This window comes from Ictidomys tridecemlineatus, chromosome X (assembly GCF_052094955.1).
Source record: "Ictidomys tridecemlineatus isolate mIctTri1 chromosome X, mIctTri1.hap1, whole genome shotgun sequence".
Taxonomy (NCBI): Eukaryota; Metazoa; Chordata; class Mammalia; order Rodentia; family Sciuridae; genus Ictidomys; species Ictidomys tridecemlineatus.
This window is the reverse complement of record NC_135493.1, coordinates 62,191,410-62,210,448: the sequence shown is the minus strand read 5'-3', so window position 1 is coordinate 62,210,448 and position 19,039 is coordinate 62,191,410. Positions and strand designations below refer to the sequence as shown.

Sequence of the window (19,039 nt, the reverse complement as noted above, 5' to 3'; positions counted from 1 at the left end):
TATAGGCTGAAATTGAAGGGATGAGGAAAGTTATTCCTGATTGCTTGGGTTTCCATTTCTCTTCTTATAAACCACAGATGTCATCAAGGAGGCTCTATTCTAAAGACTACATCTAATCCTAATTATCTCCCTTTATGGCCCCACTCCAAAAACCATTAACATATGAATAAGGATATTAAATGTTGAACTGTAACCAAAAGAGTTGCTATACTAACATTAGGAAAAAAAAAAAGAGTCTTTCCATAAAAATCTGTCACAAGAGATAAAGAAATTCACTATCTAATGACATAGAGGTCAACTGAACAAGAAGATACAACATGCAGGCATGGCAGTGCACTTTTTTAGTCACTGGGAAGATTGAGGCAGAATAATCACAAGTTTGAGGCCAGCCTAGGCAAGTTAACAATTTTTTTTTTCAAAATTAAAAAAAAAATGTCTGATGATGTAGTTCTGTTATACAGGACTTGGCTAGCACAGGTGAGGACCTGCTTTCAATGGCCAGAACTGAAAACAAAATATATAACAATTATAAATATATCTTTTCCAAATATTGCAATGCTTAAAAACCTAAAGCAAATATTAAAATTACTGAAGGAATAAATAAATGGCAAGGCACAATTATTAGGAGACTTTGATAACTCACTTTAAAAATGGAAAGCTCAAGACAGAAGATCAGTAAGAGCAGACTTGAGTATTGTTTTAGCTCTAGTATATTTCATATATTAGTTCATATAAAACTAATACATTTAAGAAAATAAAAATTATGTCAAGTATCTATTCCAGCTGCACTGGTATGATACTCAAATCCAATAGCAAGGAAATTTGGAAATATAAAATTCAAAACTATATGGAATACAAAATAGCACAGTCATGAACACCCAATGGGTCCAAGAGGAAACTGAAGGAAGAAATTTAAAAGAAAAAAGTCTTGAAACAAACAAAAATGGAAAAAAAAATATAGGATATAGCAAAAGTAGTTCTGATATGGTTTGAAGGTGTCCCCAACAAGGTTGTGTCAACACTTAATAGCCTAATTCATATGTTAATGGTATTTGGATGTGGGGCCATTGGGAGATAATTAGGATTAGATGTAGTCTTTAGAATGGAGCCTCCAGAATGACATTCCTGGTTTATAAGAGGAGAAATAGAAACCCAAGCAAGTAGGCTTGCTCTGCATCACCATGTGATATGCAATGGTGATGATGTCGTAAAAAGACCTTTACCAGATAACATGTGGTTGACTATGACATGGTCTTGGACTTCTCATTCTCCTCAATTGTGAACCAAAAAAACTTCCATTCTTTATAAATTATCTGGTTTCCAGTATTTTGTTATAACAACAGAAAATGAACTACAACAAGTTTTGAGAGGGAAATTAACAGCAAAAAATAATGCCTATATTTAAAAAAGACAGATCTCAAACAAACAATCAAACTTTACACCAACCTCAAGGAGAAAAACAAGCTAAGCCTAAAGTTGGCGGATGGAAATAGTGAAGATGAGAAAAGAAATAAGACAATTGAAAACATAAAAATGAAACTAAGATTTTTTAAAGATAGAATAGTCAAGTCTTTAAATTGATAAAATAAAAATTGAAGGGCAAATAAAATCATCTATGTAATGAGACATTGCTACTGATAAAACAGAAATATAGAACATAAGAGCATATCTTATGAATAATTATATGACAACAAATTTGATGAGTTAGAAAAACAGTATACATTCCTAGTCACATACAACCTACTAAGACTGAAACATGAAAAAAGGAAAATTTGAACAGACCAATAATGAGTAAAGAGATTGAAGCAGTAATTAAAAATCTCCCAATTAAAATGCAATAAACTAAATATTCAATGTGGAAAATAAAAATTGGACTGCTGCTTTTATATTTGAAAACAAAACAAATAGAAGCTGCTAGAATATTCATCATCATAATTGAATTGTTATGCTATTATTAAACAAAATAGGAAAAATAAATTAAGAAAACAATTCAATTGAATATAGTTTCAGAAAGTATAACACACTTAGGAATAAATTTAAGAACTCCAAGTTTCATCTATTGAAAAGTTGATAAAAATTTTTAAAGAAATTAAAAATCTAGAAAGCAGAAAGACATACACATTTATAGAAGACATAATATCATTATTAAAATTGATACATGCTTCAACATAAATGAACCTCAAAAATATTATACTAATTGAAAGAAATCAGTGACAAGAGTGCACTTGGTGTATGATTCCCTTTGTATTAAATATACAGAATAAATACACAGAGACAAAATGTAGATTAGTGGTTACTTGGCATTGGGATGGTGGATATGGTGTGCTAATGGGTATGAAGTTCATTTTTGAAGTGATGAAATGTTCTAAAATTAGACTCTGGTACTGCTTGAACTCTGTAAACATTAAAAATGACTGAATTATATACATTTAATGTGTAAATTCTATATTATGTGAATTGCATCTTAATAAAATTGTTTAAAAATGATCCCTGCTGACTCTACCTACTCAACACAGATTATCATTACTTTTTTAAAAACTTGAATAATTTCCAAAGATTTTGACCATATTATTTAATCTTAATAGTCCTCATTTTCCTCACATAAAAATACAATTTATGTTAGTATAGGATGCTATGTTCAAAGTTTCTACAGCTACTAAATTTTCATATTTATTTTAAAAAGCATCAAAGCATGCAAGTTCTGAAGAAATTGAGACATAACTACCAAAACACTTTTACTGTACTAATGGGTATATAGTATATTTGTAAAGTGCTTTTTAAAAGAAGACAAAAGTGTTCTACTTATATTGTCTCTTAAGACCTTACCAGGGATGGGAATGCAGCTACTTATTAAACTAAAGTAATAGTGAAAATCAATCCCATATTTGTACCACCTGTCTTCTAGGATGCTTCAATATCTTCAGATAGATGGTTATTAATAAATTTTATTCATAACATGACTCATGAGAAACAGGTGGTCTGACATAGAGGTAACATAAAAAGTGAATGGCACTTTGGAGATTAATATGATTGCATTCTGGCTCCGTCAGTGAGGTTAGCCTGGAGAGCTTCTGAAATGGAACAGATTCATGGTATCCTGGTTGTCACCTCCTACCAATTTGTTTAATACCTTAACACCACTGAAATCCTTAAGATGCTATTCCCAGGAGTCCTCACAACTGAGCTGATTTCAACTTGTTAGTATACTTTACATTTCCTGCAATTGTATTCTTTCTTTTAGATAGCTTCTGACCAAACTATTCTCCAGAAATAGAATCTTGGCTTGAAGATTGCCAGTTTATCAAAGGGCAGAGGTAGATATTTCTGATATATAGTCCCAGCATCAGAATCTCAAGAAAACTGCTTGTTTGCTTATAGCTTCACAGCTAGATAATTTCCCAAGATGAGCATAGGATTTATTTTATCCTGGTGCAAGTGTTGGTAACGCACCTTCATCAGAACATGGAAGGATAATCTTTTTTTTTAATTAATTTTTTATTTATATGTCACATCCGAATGCATTACAATTCTTATTACACATTTAGAGCACAATTTTCCATCTCTAGTTGCATACAAAGTATATTCACACCAATTCATGTCTTCATACATGTACTTTGAATAATAATGTCCATCACATTCCACCATCATATCTAACTCCATGCCCCTCCCCTACCCTCCCACACCTCTGCCCTATCTAGAGTTTGTCTATTGCTCCCATGCTCTCTCTCCCTACTCAACTAGAAGTCAGACTCCTTATAGCAGAGAAAACATTTGGCATTTGTTTTTTTGGGATTGGCTAACTTCACTTAGCATTATCTTCTCTAACTCCATCCATTTACCTGCAAATGCCATGATTTTATTCTCTCTTATTGCTGAATAATATTACATTGTGTATATATGCCACATTTTTCCCCATTCATCTACTGAAGAGCATCTAGGTTGGTTACACAGTTTAGCTATTGTGAATTGTGCTGCTATAAACATGGATGTGGCTGTGTTCCTGTAGTATGCTGTTTTTAGTCCTTTGGGTATAGACCAAGAGAGGGATAGCTGTGTCAAATGGTGGTTCCATTCTCAATTTTCCAAGAAAAAAATCACCATACTGCTTTCCATATTGGCTGCACCAATTTGCAGTCCCATCAGCAGTGTATGAGTGTACTTTTTTCTCCCACATTCTTGGAAGGATAATCTTCACGTACTCCACTTCATCTGGCTGCCTTGGTTTCCCCAAATCTCAACTAAGTGAAAGGTAGGGCAAAATGATCTACCAAGTATTCTCTGCAAACACCCCACCATACTCTCTCAGATAAAGTTGGCTTGAGGAGGTCTAAAATAACATAAATAAGAATATTGCCTTTTAATAGCTATGATGAGGGTGGTATCTAACCTCCAAGTGTTCTCTCAGCAAGTACTAAATGCTATTTCCTACTCAATTACCCTGTGATAATTGTGGGCTTTGCAATATTTTACTTGAAGTGGAATGTAAAGACTATTAGAGTTTCATTAACTTTCAAATTGTGAATTCATATGCATAAGAAAGTTTTTGTGTCAGGGAATATACAAAGAGCCTTACACAGATTGTATCATTTCATGTTACAGGTTTTCTATGAAATAGTCATTATGAAACCCCTTGACCAAATGACAAAACTATAACATAGAGAGCTCAAGTTATTTGCATGAGGTCACACTTATAAAAAGTGGCAGAGCCTGTGTATGAATCCAGGTTTGTTCAGGCTCTAAGTACATGCTCTAAATAGTTATTCCAGAGTGTCTTTCTTTTAAGGAGATTATTATTCAAAAAGCAATCTCTAAATGTTTTTGCACTTAAATTATTCTTTCATAAAAAATTTGATTCCCTAAAAGTTCTGTCAGAAAACAATACATACTATAAAAATCTAAAACCAGAGAATAAATTATTTGTAAAGGAGTTGTAAATCTATGAAAAAATTAAACATTAAACTCTGCTTTCTCAGGCCTTCCAGTAATTCTAATAGATTTGAAATAATTATACTGTATGGCAAAGGAGAAACAATAAAATATGAATAATACACTTCTGAGTTTTACTCCTGATTCTTCATTTCCTAGCTGTGTATTCCTTGGAAAGAAGTTGAAATATGAGAAAAGTGTCTATCTGTCCAGATAATTGTGAAGATTAAACCAGATGGGGTATATGAAGTGATAGTGGTGTCTGGAACTTGGTAGGCCCTTAACAAATGGTAAATATTATTTCATTACTATTATTATAAACAACAGTAAGTGAACAAGAAATAAAAAAGAGTAGGTTAGTGAAAGGGAGGATTTTAATTGGGGAGGATATTAATGGTATGATTTAATGTTACTTTAAGTATGCTTTAATAAAGAGCAAGCAGAACAAAGAGTTCTCAATAAGAAATTCTCAATAAAAAAGACTAGTAATCATGATAATCAAATCCCACTTTTGTTAAGGCCAGGTGCCTAAAAGTTGCTTCCTATAATATTATTGCTTTTCATTAAGGTATGTTGATATAAGATGGAGGGAATTAAGACAGTTCTTTAAATTACTTGATAATAGCCTGGAAGCCCCTTAAATCTTGATAAACCTTAAGTATTGTGGTAGAACAGGTAGGAAGGTCTAGTCAATAGCAAGGAAAATGACAAACATCTATGGCCTATTATTCATATCCTTGAAAGCATATTTTTTCAGAGAGAAGATCTGTGACTTTAAGAGATGTTCTGATGTAGATTTATACTTCACTGCTAAAAAGATTATCTGAACCCTACTGAAACAATTTTACATGTGAAACTGTTAAGAAGTAACATGTATTTCATCTACAGGTCAGAAATGGCTTTAATTCTTACTCTTGCAATTTCCCTATAAACATTCTATAAATCTCTGATTGATGTTCCATTCAACATTTTAATAAAGTGTTTGCTTTCAAAAAAAAATGGTAGTCTGAGATACCTCAGGCTTTGACTTTGTCATTAGCACCTAAGTAAAAAAATGACTTGCCTGACTATGTACCCAAGGAAGGCACCAGTCATCCAATGTCATCTCCCCAAATTGCAAGTAAAAATCATTATAATAATCTATATTCAAGAGGATAAGCCTAGCCAATTTAATCCTATTTTAGATATGGAAAATGCCATGTTTCCCATAAATCTACCAGTTTCTGACCAAAATCATTTTAAATGTCAGGGGAAGGCTGCCATGTTATAAAATTGGCTACATTTCATCTTTTTTAAAAAGCTCATCATGTCTAAATATGACAAAGAAAGCACTAGATTATTTAAGGAGCTGACCCCAAACCACTACTTTGAAGCAAAAAATCTCACATTACTTCAAAACATAAGTTAAATGACCCAGGTCCCAAGTCTAACTATAAAACTCAGTTTTTAAGCCAAACATAGCTTTTAATAACCTCTATAAAATAAGTTTACACATTACCTGGTAATTGTTTTGGTTTTGTGATAATCTCAATTGATTTGATGATGCAAAATGTGGAGAAAAATTACTCCGTGATGGATTTGTATTATTGTACATTGTACTAGATGCTGTATGTAATGAGGTCCGTGGTGTCAAATGGTAGTCTCTGTTTTGATACAGTACATTGTCTGACAAATCTCTGATATTCACCATTTGTGAATTTGGCATATTTCTTCCTGTTCCAGACAAAGTTGCACTTTGGTTCTCAGCTCGAAGGAAACTGCCACTTTCATAAAATCTTGAGTAGTTTGGTATCTGTGCTCCCATCGAAGCCAACTCTTCCTCTCTGGAATATTCATCCTCAGCATCTCCAGTCTCCATTGCAATAGACAAACATGTTCCTTCTGCTGAGTTAGATTTCTGTGTGGCCTTTTCTCCCAGAATTTTCTGGGGATAGTCACTGACTGCCAGTGAAAACACTTCGCGGATTTCCAGGTTTTGTGTTCTACAGTAAGGGTCTCTAATAGTTGGCTTTTGTCCACATAAGTTATGTGATGCCAGACCTGTATGTTCAGGCTTATATGACCTTTGAGTCCCAGCTGGTTCAATTTTGCAAGGTCGGTGGCACACAGATGGCTTTTGAGGTACTGTCATTTCAGAAGTTTGCACAGAAGAGCTTCCACAGTTTTTCTTTGTATGATTGTATACTGAGTTGCCAGCATTTAGCACACTTGTCTGTCTTGACAAAATAATTGTTTTTTCACCCAGGAGCAGGGAGGCATTTTTACAGTGTGCAACTTGTCTTTGAACAGGAATATGCAACTGAAACTCAGTATCATTTTTACTGGCTGTTTTTTGAATAGGAATTTTATGTGCTTCTGTAATTTGTGTATTTGTATGTTTGGTTGTCCCTTGCCTACTTGATGAACTGGCTGGGCTGTATATACCAGTTACAATGACATCATTATTGGCAGATGTCCAAGAAGACTGTTGGCTTGAGGGTCGAGCTATATTAACCACATTTCTGACTGTAATGTCTGGAGCTGCCAAAGCGGTACCAGAAACAGTTCCTGTTGTTCCTCCTGATTCAGAATTCTTACTACTCATTTTTCGTCGCTTATTACCAACCCACGTCTGAAAGGATAAAAAATGGTATTATGAAAAAGTTTAAGAACAAGAAAAAATAATTTGTAAGTGATTAATATTATTCTTGTTTATCATAAAATCAAGACCTATGCAAAGGTTAATAAAAAGTTAACAATAAATGAGAAAGTAGCCAAACAGAGCTGATTAAGGACTCGCTGGATAAATATCTAGGAACTTTGAAAACAGACTATATTATTGTTCCTCTCCTCCACAAAACGTATCCATTTAATATATATCAAGAATTCTAAAAATGCTTATACCTTTTGACCTAATAAATACATTTCTAGGACTCTATTATAAAATGTAATAACAGATGTAGGCAAAATTTATATGTAAACATATAAATATGTGTTCATCATATATTTACATATAATAGTAAAATATTGGGAGCATACTTTAATGTCAATAGAAAATGCTTTTTTTTAAAACATATATACATTTGCAATCATCAGGCGTAACAATTTATGTTGCACATATACATAACTTTCTAATGTATACTGATAGCTATTTATAATATTTTTAGAAACATTCATTATTATAAGCCATATTGCAATAAAACTTATTTAAAATGTATCTTCTTTTTCTTTTGGTTCATTAGAATGTAATTCTCGGATATTTGCTAAGATCTGCTATTTTCCATTGCCCTAAAAATATGACTGTTCTGGTTTCCTCACACCCTCACTAAAGGTTTTCATTTTTTTTCTTTTTTTTTAGTCTTCACTAGTTTTGGAGTTAATAAAAGGTAAATAATTGCTGATTTGAATTGAGTTTCTATGGTTACTATATTACTTTGATAGAATTGCTCATTCATTTCCTTTACCTACTTTTATATTGGGGTGTTTGTCATTTTGAAGTGATTTGTAAGAACAATTTTCTGCTAAAGATAGTAACACTTTGTCACACATTGCAATTGTATTTGCTTGTCATTAATTTATGATAGTGATTTTCTTCTTTACACTTTTCTCTACTTACCAAGTTTTATACAATGAATATGTATTACTTCCATAAACAGAAAAAAGTTATTAATAAAAATAATGCCAGTGGTTGGCACTTAAGATTTGATTATAAAATGCATACTTTTATATAAGTAATTTATTATAATTACCTAGTATTATTGCATTGAGTCATGGTTCTTCTTAAAATATGCAATAAGAAACATTAAATTCCTTAATGTGATTATCAGACTCTGTAATTATTTCATAATGCATACCATATGATAAACTACCAAAACACATTAATCTCCTAAGAATTAAACAAAATAAATGAAAAAATGAAAAAATAAATGTATTAGTCTTGCAGAAACGTGGTGTAGATATATCTGGGTAACTTTCCTATGATGTGCTCCAGAAAACCTCACAAATTATTGAATTTTTAAAGTTTATTTATATAATTTATGATTATATACATAGCATTAATGACACTGCAATGCTATAAATAAAAGCTAATATGTATTGATTCCCTTATGTGTTTTATTTATATATATGTATATAAATACACATATATGTGTATTCATATATATGCACACATACATATATATATATATATAGTATATATACACATATATAAATATATTTATATGAAGAAACTGAAGTTCAGAAAAATAAGTAGCTTGTGGAAGGACATCCTGACAAGTACTAGAGAAAAGATTCATTCAACATCTACTTAACATCAAAATATAATCCTCTTCCACTATCCCATGTGTAATGAGTAGAAACTACTAAAAGTTATCTCTGTTGTCTAATTTACTTTTACAATTATTTTTTCCACAAAGAAAATGTTCTATAAAACACAATGATACTTTTTCTTTAACATAAGGTAGTGGAAATTTTAAACTCACTCTGATTTCCTTTCATAAAACAGTAGAAGCAAGAATTAGAAGTGAAAGGTCATATAAGTATAAATGTCACAGAAAACAAGTGAGAAAAACAAAAAGATTTCAAAGTATATACTATAGAGAAATATATAAGGAAAAATATCTTTGGAAGATAAAACCCAGAAGGATTAATTTTAAAAATATCCTAAATCAGCTTCAATGACATGGCTTTTCAAGTTAAGAAAAATGTGTGGGAAACATGACAGATTTGTACATAATTTTAACAAAAGTATACAAGCATTATATTGAAACATTTCAATAGGAGAGCACAGTGAACAGATAACATTTGGATTCAAGAACTCTTATATCTTGAGGGCAGCTCTGGCCATCTTTTAAAAAAATCCATAACATGCTATATTCTCATCACACATTAGCTAACTTAAGAAGTTCCAGAATGATCTTAATGCATTGCAAATTTATGGCTTCTATAATTTTGTAGGTTTACACATATGGATGTATATTATATATAGTTACTTACGTGTTTTAGTAAATATTTACATTATGTGCCAATAAAGAAGATAAACTAGAATAATACCATGTACATATGAAACACAGCTATCTATCAACATAGATATCAATCTCACTTTCCAGAAAACAGACAATACAAGATGTAACAAGACCCATGTAATTCACTGATAGCAGAACCCCTAACCTTAGAATCTCCTTTCTCTGAATTTATATGTAATTTGAAAAAACCTGGTATCCTATTTTACAGTGAACTAGAAACAACAAAATAGAGAGGGCTTTGGTGGTAGAGGTGGTCAATGGTAGGCACCCTGATATCACTAAATTAGAAATGTTCACTATACATTACTCAGGAGAAAATAAAAAGGAAAACAAAATCAATGTAAGAAATCATTAAATAGCAGTTTGAGCTTCGTTAATAAAGGTGAAAATAATCCCACATACATGAACAAGTTTTGAGTATTATTATTTTATAGCACAGTATAATAATTGATTTCTATAATGAAAATCATTAGTTAAAAAGTAAATGTTCAATTACTTTCCATATTTTTTACTGAAGAAAAGCACAAAACTATACACTTAAATAGTCCCACATAAAATTGTTGACAATAAGGAAAATGCATTGCCTGAGAGTTCCCAAAAATTTATTAAAGTTCACCAAAAGTTATAAGATCCAAAATTGACCAATACTTATTAGATGTAGGTAATTCCTATTGTAAATGCCTCATTGTGAGAATGAAAAAAAACATGTTACATATATCAATAAAAGGAGAATTTTCAGTGAGGAACTAACAAAGCAACACTACATAGGAAAAAATAAAATTTTAGTCACAATATTTGGTGTTCATAAAATTATCTTAGTTCTCAGAAATTCACATCTATAAATCTCTTTTCCTTTTCCTATGCCTCATTCTTTGTTACCTTTTTTCTTTTCCCCATTATATTTATTTTTGCTTGGATGTTTTCACCTTTTATCTTTATTTTGGAATTAAATTCTTAATACAGTGGAACTTGAGTTCTTTTGAAAGATAAAAATACTCTATTAAAATAACAAAGACAGATGTCTTCTAAGTTACTACATATAGACCAGGCAACATATGGAAGGAGGAATTTTTTGTTTTTACTGGTGAATTTACTAACAAATCCCTTTTAATTTGAATGGAAAAGTTATCAAAATTGTGTTTGGATTTAGACTGGGAAGTCTGAGTTTATTTACTATTCTTTTTCTCCTGGAATGGAATTAATAAATCTGTTTTACAGAATTCCTTCTACCTTATATAACATTATACTTGTAATCCTACATTTGGAGTATAAATATCTGTATCTCCACAATCAGTATTCAAGGACAATCAAGTAAATCATGAGGGGAATATTGTAATAACAAATTGGAAATACAAAAGATAGCCCACAATGCAGCTGCCTGGGAAAGCTTTTCACTTTAATGTAATGCAAGATAAAGGGGGAAAAAAGAAAATTACTATAGGAAAAAACAGAGTTTGTACTTATAAAATGAGATCTCATCAATCTGAAATATTTCCACATTACTTGTTAAAGGAATTAAACATTTTCCTCTGAAGTTTAGTAAAGGTAATTTTAAGCAGTGCATTTAGAGCAATAAATATATTTATAGTTATTACACACATCTGAGAATGATGGATATTGTCCCTTAGAATTGGTGGCATAATTCCCTATTTGAAGGTGAGAATATACTTCAATCTTTAAGAAATATTTTCCAAAGAATTCTACTATGTATCAAAAGATTTTTATCTCTAGGGTCTTTGAAGGTAATGGAACAGCAAAATAAACTTAAAAACAGAAGTCCTTTCTCTTCCCCAAATTACCCTATGTATGCCAAAGAAGAGAAAGTAGCTAATTGTTGAATCACTAAGGTTTCAAGACAAGAGGATTTGTAGCATGTTTAAACAAACATGAAAGGACCTATGCATTCAATCAAATCCGTGACTAGTTCTGTTAGATTTATCTCTTGCTTCCTCTCTATCACATTCTCATTGCTTTTCATGAATGTGTAACAGCTCTGATTTTTTTTACAGCTGAACAACTATGGTTGTGATAATTTCCTCCATTGGGATTTCTGTCCCTCACTTGCTAACCATCAAAGTGTGTTCATTTTATTTAGAATGAAAAAGAATAGGTTTTCATGAAAAGACAAAAATACTAAAGTCATAAATGCCTGAAGAAAAATTCAAACACAAAAACAACAAAAATAGGTACACAGAATTCCCTTGGAAAATGTTTTTTTCACTATCATTTGGGTGTTATGTCTAGATTAATTTGAGGATTAAAGGAAGCATAAGATCAATAAGCAATCTTAAATATATTTATTAGTTAAAAACTGAAATATTTAAAAGGTATGTATAAGGTACAAATTCATTAAAGTTATTATTGTTATACCAGGGAAATGAAGTTGTTTATAAAGCTAGTGACTTCATACCCTGAATTGTTTTCTCATATTAAACAAATGTCACTTGAAATAAACAGCTATAAATTTGAGTGTAAGACCTCAATACTTACCCTGACTACACTGAAGTCCAGCTTAGTTTCCTGTGCACACTGTAATATGAGCTGAAAGCAATTTTTACTTTGATTTGTCATTCCATTTTCATAATAACGCTGTAAAATCCTTTGTTGTTCTACAGTAAATACAGAACGTAGATTCATCTAAAAATAAAAGAAGATACTCTGAAAATTGGAATAAAAATTTGGTATGTGTAACATTTGTACACTTCTTTTTTTTTGATACAATTTCAGTGCTTCCAAGCTACAAATTTGTTTAAATGAATCAATTGCCAGTAATGGGTGGTAATTTGTGTGCTGAAGGGGGGACAGCTTCTCACTAATATATATATATATATATATATATATATATATATATATATATATATATATATATATATATATATATATATATATTTATATATATATATTCTCTCTCTCTCTCTCTCTCTCTCACACACACACACACACACACACACACACACACACATACACACACTGAATTTGTTCATAAAAAGCACAAGCTTTAAAGACAAAAAAAAAAAAAAGAAAAAAGAAAAGAAAAAAAAGGAAAGCCCTTATCTGGCTAGTGTGCATGGGGGAAAAGGGTTCTTTCATTGAAATAAATATTTATGGATAGTAAAGCCAGAGATGGTGGTAGCCATATGTGGTCAATTATCAACAGGGACACTCACTGTTCTTTGTCAAGGGAGGCATCTGGCATATGTCTTAGAATCAGAAGCTGTACTCTGGAACAAAAGGTTGCTTTTGCTTTTATTTTCCCCTCTTTTTGGGATAAAGTGGTTCTTTTTATATATTATAACAAAAGCTCTTCTTAAAGCTTAAAAATAAATTGCAAAGTTTAGTGACTGTGAAAGTTTGGTCACTTTAGGCAACACTAACCAAAATAATTATTTAATAACTATAATATGCAAATATACAAACATGTTAAGATCAACCAAACAGCTTTTTTTTTTGTTTCTAGTATACTACATAAGGATACAACAAAATACCCTGACATGGAAATAAAAATTACTTCCCTTCTTCTCAATACTTTGAACAGTGAAGCCATCTAATAAGGAAATTATAGATTCATACAGCAATACATTGCAATTTACACCCCTGACTTTTTTTCTTTCTCCAACAGGTACTTCCCTAACAAAAGTTAAAAGATCTGATTAGAGAATGAGTTGAGAGTTTCTTTCTGAAACATTCGGAAACAGCAAGGCCTCCACTAATTTTCTGAAGACACAGAATAGTTACATTACTCCAAAAATTTCCCTTGTATGGCCTCTTTGTAATAGATCTCTCCAGTTATCCCAGCTCTTAGCAACCAATGATCTATTCCTACAATTTTGACTTTTCGATAATACCATATGAATGTGATCTTAAAGTATATAGTCACCTGAGCATAAATTCTTTCACTCAGCATAGTGACCTGAGATTATCTGTGTTGTTTGGTGTTATCAGCAGTTTGCTCCCTTTCATTGCTCCCTTTCATTGTATTTTTTAAATATTTATTTCTTAGATTTAAGTGTGTATTTCATTATATAAATGTACCTGAATCCATTAAACCAAGGAAGGACATCTGGGCACTTTCAAGTACTTGGAAACTATGGATAAATCTGTTAGGAACATTTGCATAAAGTTTCATGTGTCTAGGTAAGTAGTCATTTTCTTGAGTAAATACCTAGGAGTGGCATCACTGAGTCATATGCTAACTACATGTTTTAATTTATAAGATGATGAACTGTTTTTATTTTTATTTTTTAAAATATTTTAGTTATATATGGACACAATACCTTTATTTTATTTTCTGGATATAAATTTTTTATCAGAAATATAAGAAGAAAATATTTCTTCCTTCTATGGTTTGTATTTTATTTTATTTACAATGTATTTCACAGAGTTTTTACTTTTTATAAAGCACATTTACTCTTATTTTCTTTTTATAGATTGTGCTTTTTTAATGCATTTTGTTTAAATTTGACTATTTTCCAACAGTTTCATTCCCATATGAAATATGAAATCATTTTTCTAATGCCTGCAAAAAATACGGCTAGGATTATATTAGAGATTGTATTTACTGCATTGAATATAGATCGGGTTAGGAAGAATAGGCATCTTAAAAATCTTAGTTCTTCTGATTCCTTAACATATCTAATTGTTTAGATCGTTGAGTTTTCACCAGATATTTATAGTTTTCAACACAGAGATTGATCCAACACATTCTATTAAATTTAGGGACCTATGTATTTTTTTGTTTGTTTGTTTGTTTGCAGGGTGCTATTTTAAATGGTATTTTTAAAAGATCACCAATTGTTCATTCCTATTTTATCAAAATATAATTCATTTGGATATATTGAATTAATGTTCTGAAACTTTGCAAACTCACATATTGGTTCCAGAAGCTTTTGGTTTGGTTCTTTGGTATTTTCTACACAATCAGGATATACACAAATAGAGATAGTCTTATTTCTTCTTTTCTCGTATCCATGCATTTTTCCTCCTTATGGTGCTTCACAGCACTAGCTAGGATCTACAGCTTCTTGTTTTAATAAGAGTGACATTCTTGCCTTGTTCTTGATTTTTAGAGGGAGGGATTAATTTTTTCACTATTAAGTGTGATGTTAGCTATAGGTTTTTCAGAGTTGCCCTTTACCAGGTTAAGTTCCCTTTTATTTTTATTAAACCAAGAGTTTTTATTATTACTAGAGTTATCCTTACCATGAGTGGATGGTAAATTTTGTTAAATTATTTTCCTTAATCTATAGTGATTATTGTATAATTTCCATTCTTTAATATTTTGATGTGATAATATATGCTAATTGATATTCAAATAGTGAAGCAACCTTTCATTCCTCCTCCTATTCCTGGAATAAACTTTACTTAGTGTTAATGAATTTTATTTTTATACATCACTTGAGTTGATTTGTAAATAGTTTGTTCAGGATTTTTTGATGTGTGGTACTGGGGATTAAATCTAGGGACATTTTATCAGTGAGCTACATACCCAACTCCTTAAAATATATATATATATATATACATAGTTGTAGTTGGATGCAATACCTTTGTTTTATTTTATTTATATTTATGTGGTGCTGAGGATTGAACCCAGGCCCTCACATGTGTTAGGCAAGCGTTCTACCACTGAGCCACAACCTCAGCGCCCCCAAGTCCTTTTTAAAAATTTTATTAGGACAGGGTCTAACTTGGCAAGGCTGCCCTCAAATACATAATCCTACTGCCACTGAGTTGTTATGATTACAGGTGTGTGCCACCTTGCCCAACTTCTTCACAATTTTTAAAACTATATTTGTGAGGGATATTTTCCTATCATTTTCTTTTCTTGTACTGTATTTGGAACTAGAGTAATGAGTAGATTTCCTAATCATATATCCTAGAGAATATAATATAGAATTGCTACTTTTTTTCTTCAAATCTTTGTTATAAATCCCCAATGAAGTCATCTGAACATAAAGTTTTCTTTGCTGGAAAGTTTTAAATTACAAATCACTTCTGTATTATTCAAATTATTTCATATTGAGTGAGTTTTAATAGTTTGTATCTTTCAAGGAATTGACCCATTTCATATGAATTGCTGAATTTAAAGCTGTGAAGTTGCTTATTAAACTTACTTATTATTTTTAAATGTCTGCAGGGTCTGTGATGATGTACCTGTTTCCTTCTTCATACTTTTAATTTGTTTCTTCTTATTTGTCAGCTTAGCAAAAAGTTTATGACCTACATTGATCTTCTGAAACATCTAGCTTTTAGCATCAATGATTTTTTAATATTTTTTGTCTGTTGTCATTTTCATTGATTTCTACACTTATGTTTAATTCCCTTCACTCTGCTTTGTTTGGATTGAATTTACTTTTCTTTTTCTATTTTCTTAAGATGGAAGCTTATATTGTTGATCTGAGTCCTTTCTTCTTTATCAAATATAAGCAATGACTCATACAATTTTATTTCTAAGTACTGTTTTGACTGTCTTCAACAAATTTTGATAGAGTGTATTTTAATTGTCTTCCAGTTCAAAATATATTCTAAGGCCCCTTGCTTGTTTCTTAATGAAAACTTTGAGGGATTTTCTAAGTATTTTTCTGTTACTGATTTTTAGTTTAGTTTGGCTGATTAGAGCATGTACATTGTATGATTAAAACATTTTAAATTATTAAAAGTTCATTTTATAGCCCAGAACGTGTGTATGTGTAATTTTTTCTTTTTCTTTCTTTCATTCTTTTTTTTTTTTGGTGAATGTTCAGAAAGGAATATGTACTCTACTGCTGTTCGGTGCACAGTTCAAAAACGTCAATTATGTCTTCTTGAATTAGGGTTGTTCAGATTGCCTATATCCTTATTTATTTTCTGACTATATGTTCTATTAATTATTGAAAGAGGAATGGTTGTCTAATGGTAGATTTGCCTATTTCTATTTTCATTTCTATCAGTTTTTGCCAATATATTTTGAAGACCAATTGTTAGGCACATACACATTTAGAATTGTTATATCTTTTTGGTTATTTAACTATTTTTCTTTAATCATTAATAATACCCCCTCTTTATTCATAGTACTATTCCTTGTTTTCCATTTGACTTTATCAGATTTTATGTGTGTGTGTGTATATATATATACGCACACACACCCACTCCAACTTTGTTCTGATTGTTTCACTTATAATATTTTCAATGCTCTTAATTTCAACCTATGTCTTTATATTGCATACAATTGATTTTTTAAAAATCCAGCATGATGATGTCATTGTGTTTAGACAAGATACATTTAATGTAATTACTGATATATTTGGATTTGTATACCATTTTATTAGTTGTCTTCTGCTTGACCCTCTGACATTTTTTTCTCTCCTACCTTTTCCAACATTTTGGGTTTTTTTCAAATATTAATTTCAGTATTGTTATACTTCACTAACCTATTTAGCTATTTTTTCATGTTATTTATTTATTTTTATTGGTTCTTTTTAGTTATACATGACAGTAGCATCCTTTTGATATTAATTATACAAGCATGGAAAATATCTTATTCTAGTTAGGACTCCATTTTTGCATTTTTAAAGTGGTTGCTTTAGGGATTATATTACCCATACCTAATTTTCCATTTTATGCAGTTAATATTTTATAACCTCAATTACAACCAGATTGGTCCCTTTATACTCTTCCCTTTATGTTATAGTTGTCATATGCATTACATTTTTAGGTACACTGTAAACCCCAATAGACAATTTTATTTTTTAGTTTCAACAATTATATTTATTTTAGGGAACTTAAAAAATAATATTTCCTATTTACTCAGATATTTACCATTTATTTTGCTCTTCTTTCATTCCTAATGTTTCATGTTCTCTTCTGGTATCATTTCCAAAGAACTTATTTTAACATTTTACAGATCTGTTGATGAAAGCTGTTTTTTTGTCATTCTTGTTGTTGCTGTTGTTTGTTTGTTTTTATTTTGTATGGGAAAATCTTTATGTTATGATCATTCTTGACATTTTCACTGGTTATAGGGTTTGGGGTTGACAACTCTTATTTCAGCAACTAAAAAATGTTTTCTACTATCTTTGGGCTCCATGATTTCTCATGAGCAATCTGAAATCATTCAGATGATTTTTTCTACAAATATTGTTTATCAGCCAGGAACAGTGGCACATGCCGGTAATGCCAATGGCTTGGGAGGCTGAGACAGGAGGATCTCAAGTTCAAAGCCAGACTTAGCAAGGGTGAGGAGATAAGCAACTCAGTGAGACCCTGTCTCTAAATAAGAAACATTGGGCTGGGGATGTGACTCAGTGGTCAAGCACCCCTGAATTCAATCCATAGAATAAAATTATATATATATATATATATATATATATATATATATATATAATTATATATATATTATATATAAAATTATATATATATATATATATATAATTTATCTATTGCTGTTTTCAACATATTTTTATCTTGGAGTTTCAGCAGTTTGACTCTGATGTACCTTAGCATTATTTGCTTTGAGTTTATATTGTTTCAAGCACTTTGATTTTCTTAAATCTGTCAATTTATTTTTCACCAAATTTGGAGATTTTCCATCCATTATTTGCCTAATATAAATAAAATATTTTTCTGCACAATTTTTATACCAATTCCCTCTGTTCTTCTGGAATATCAGTTATATGAATATTAGATTTTTTTATTATCCCACAGGTCCTGAGGATCTGTTTATACTGTGCCATCCTTTTTCCCCTATTTATCAAACGGCATCATTTATTTATCATAAAATCCACTGATTCATCTCACTGTCATCATTATGTTATTGAGAGCATACAGAAACTTCTTAAAATTTCAAATACTAGAATTTTTCAGCTCTGTAGTTTCCATGTGGTGCTATATTCTAGCTTGAATTACTTTGATGAGAACTTCTAATACTTTACCCTTTTCCAGGGTATTTATTTTCATCTAAAACAGCATAGTTATAACAGCTGCTTTAACATTTATAATTTGAACATCTGGGTCATCATATTAATGTTGGCACCTATTATTGAGTAAATTTAGATTATATCTTGGTTCCTTTGAATATTATTTGTTAGAATCTCTGGACAAAGTTGGGGGAAGTGCAATTTGGGGAAATACAGTTC

General features: G+C 30.8%; 1 protein-coding gene across 2 annotated transcripts in view; it reads right to left on the bottom strand.

Annotated features, from left to right (window-relative positions):
• The window catches only part of Hdx (highly divergent homeobox), a 108,612-nt gene that overhangs the window by 73,864 nt on the left and 15,709 nt on the right, over positions 1-19,039 (bottom strand). The window contains exons 2-3 of one of the 2 annotated variants that reach the window (XM_005328835.4): positions 12,420-12,566; positions 6,425-7,537 (exon numbers count right to left, since the gene is read on the bottom strand). In XM_005328835.4, coding sequence (XP_005328892.1) covers positions 6,425-7,537; positions 12,420-12,566 — 1,260 coding nt within the window. The remainder of the gene's footprint in view (positions 1-6,424; positions 7,538-12,419; positions 12,567-19,039) is intronic. The other variant, XM_040282691.2, reaches the window with a different exon arrangement.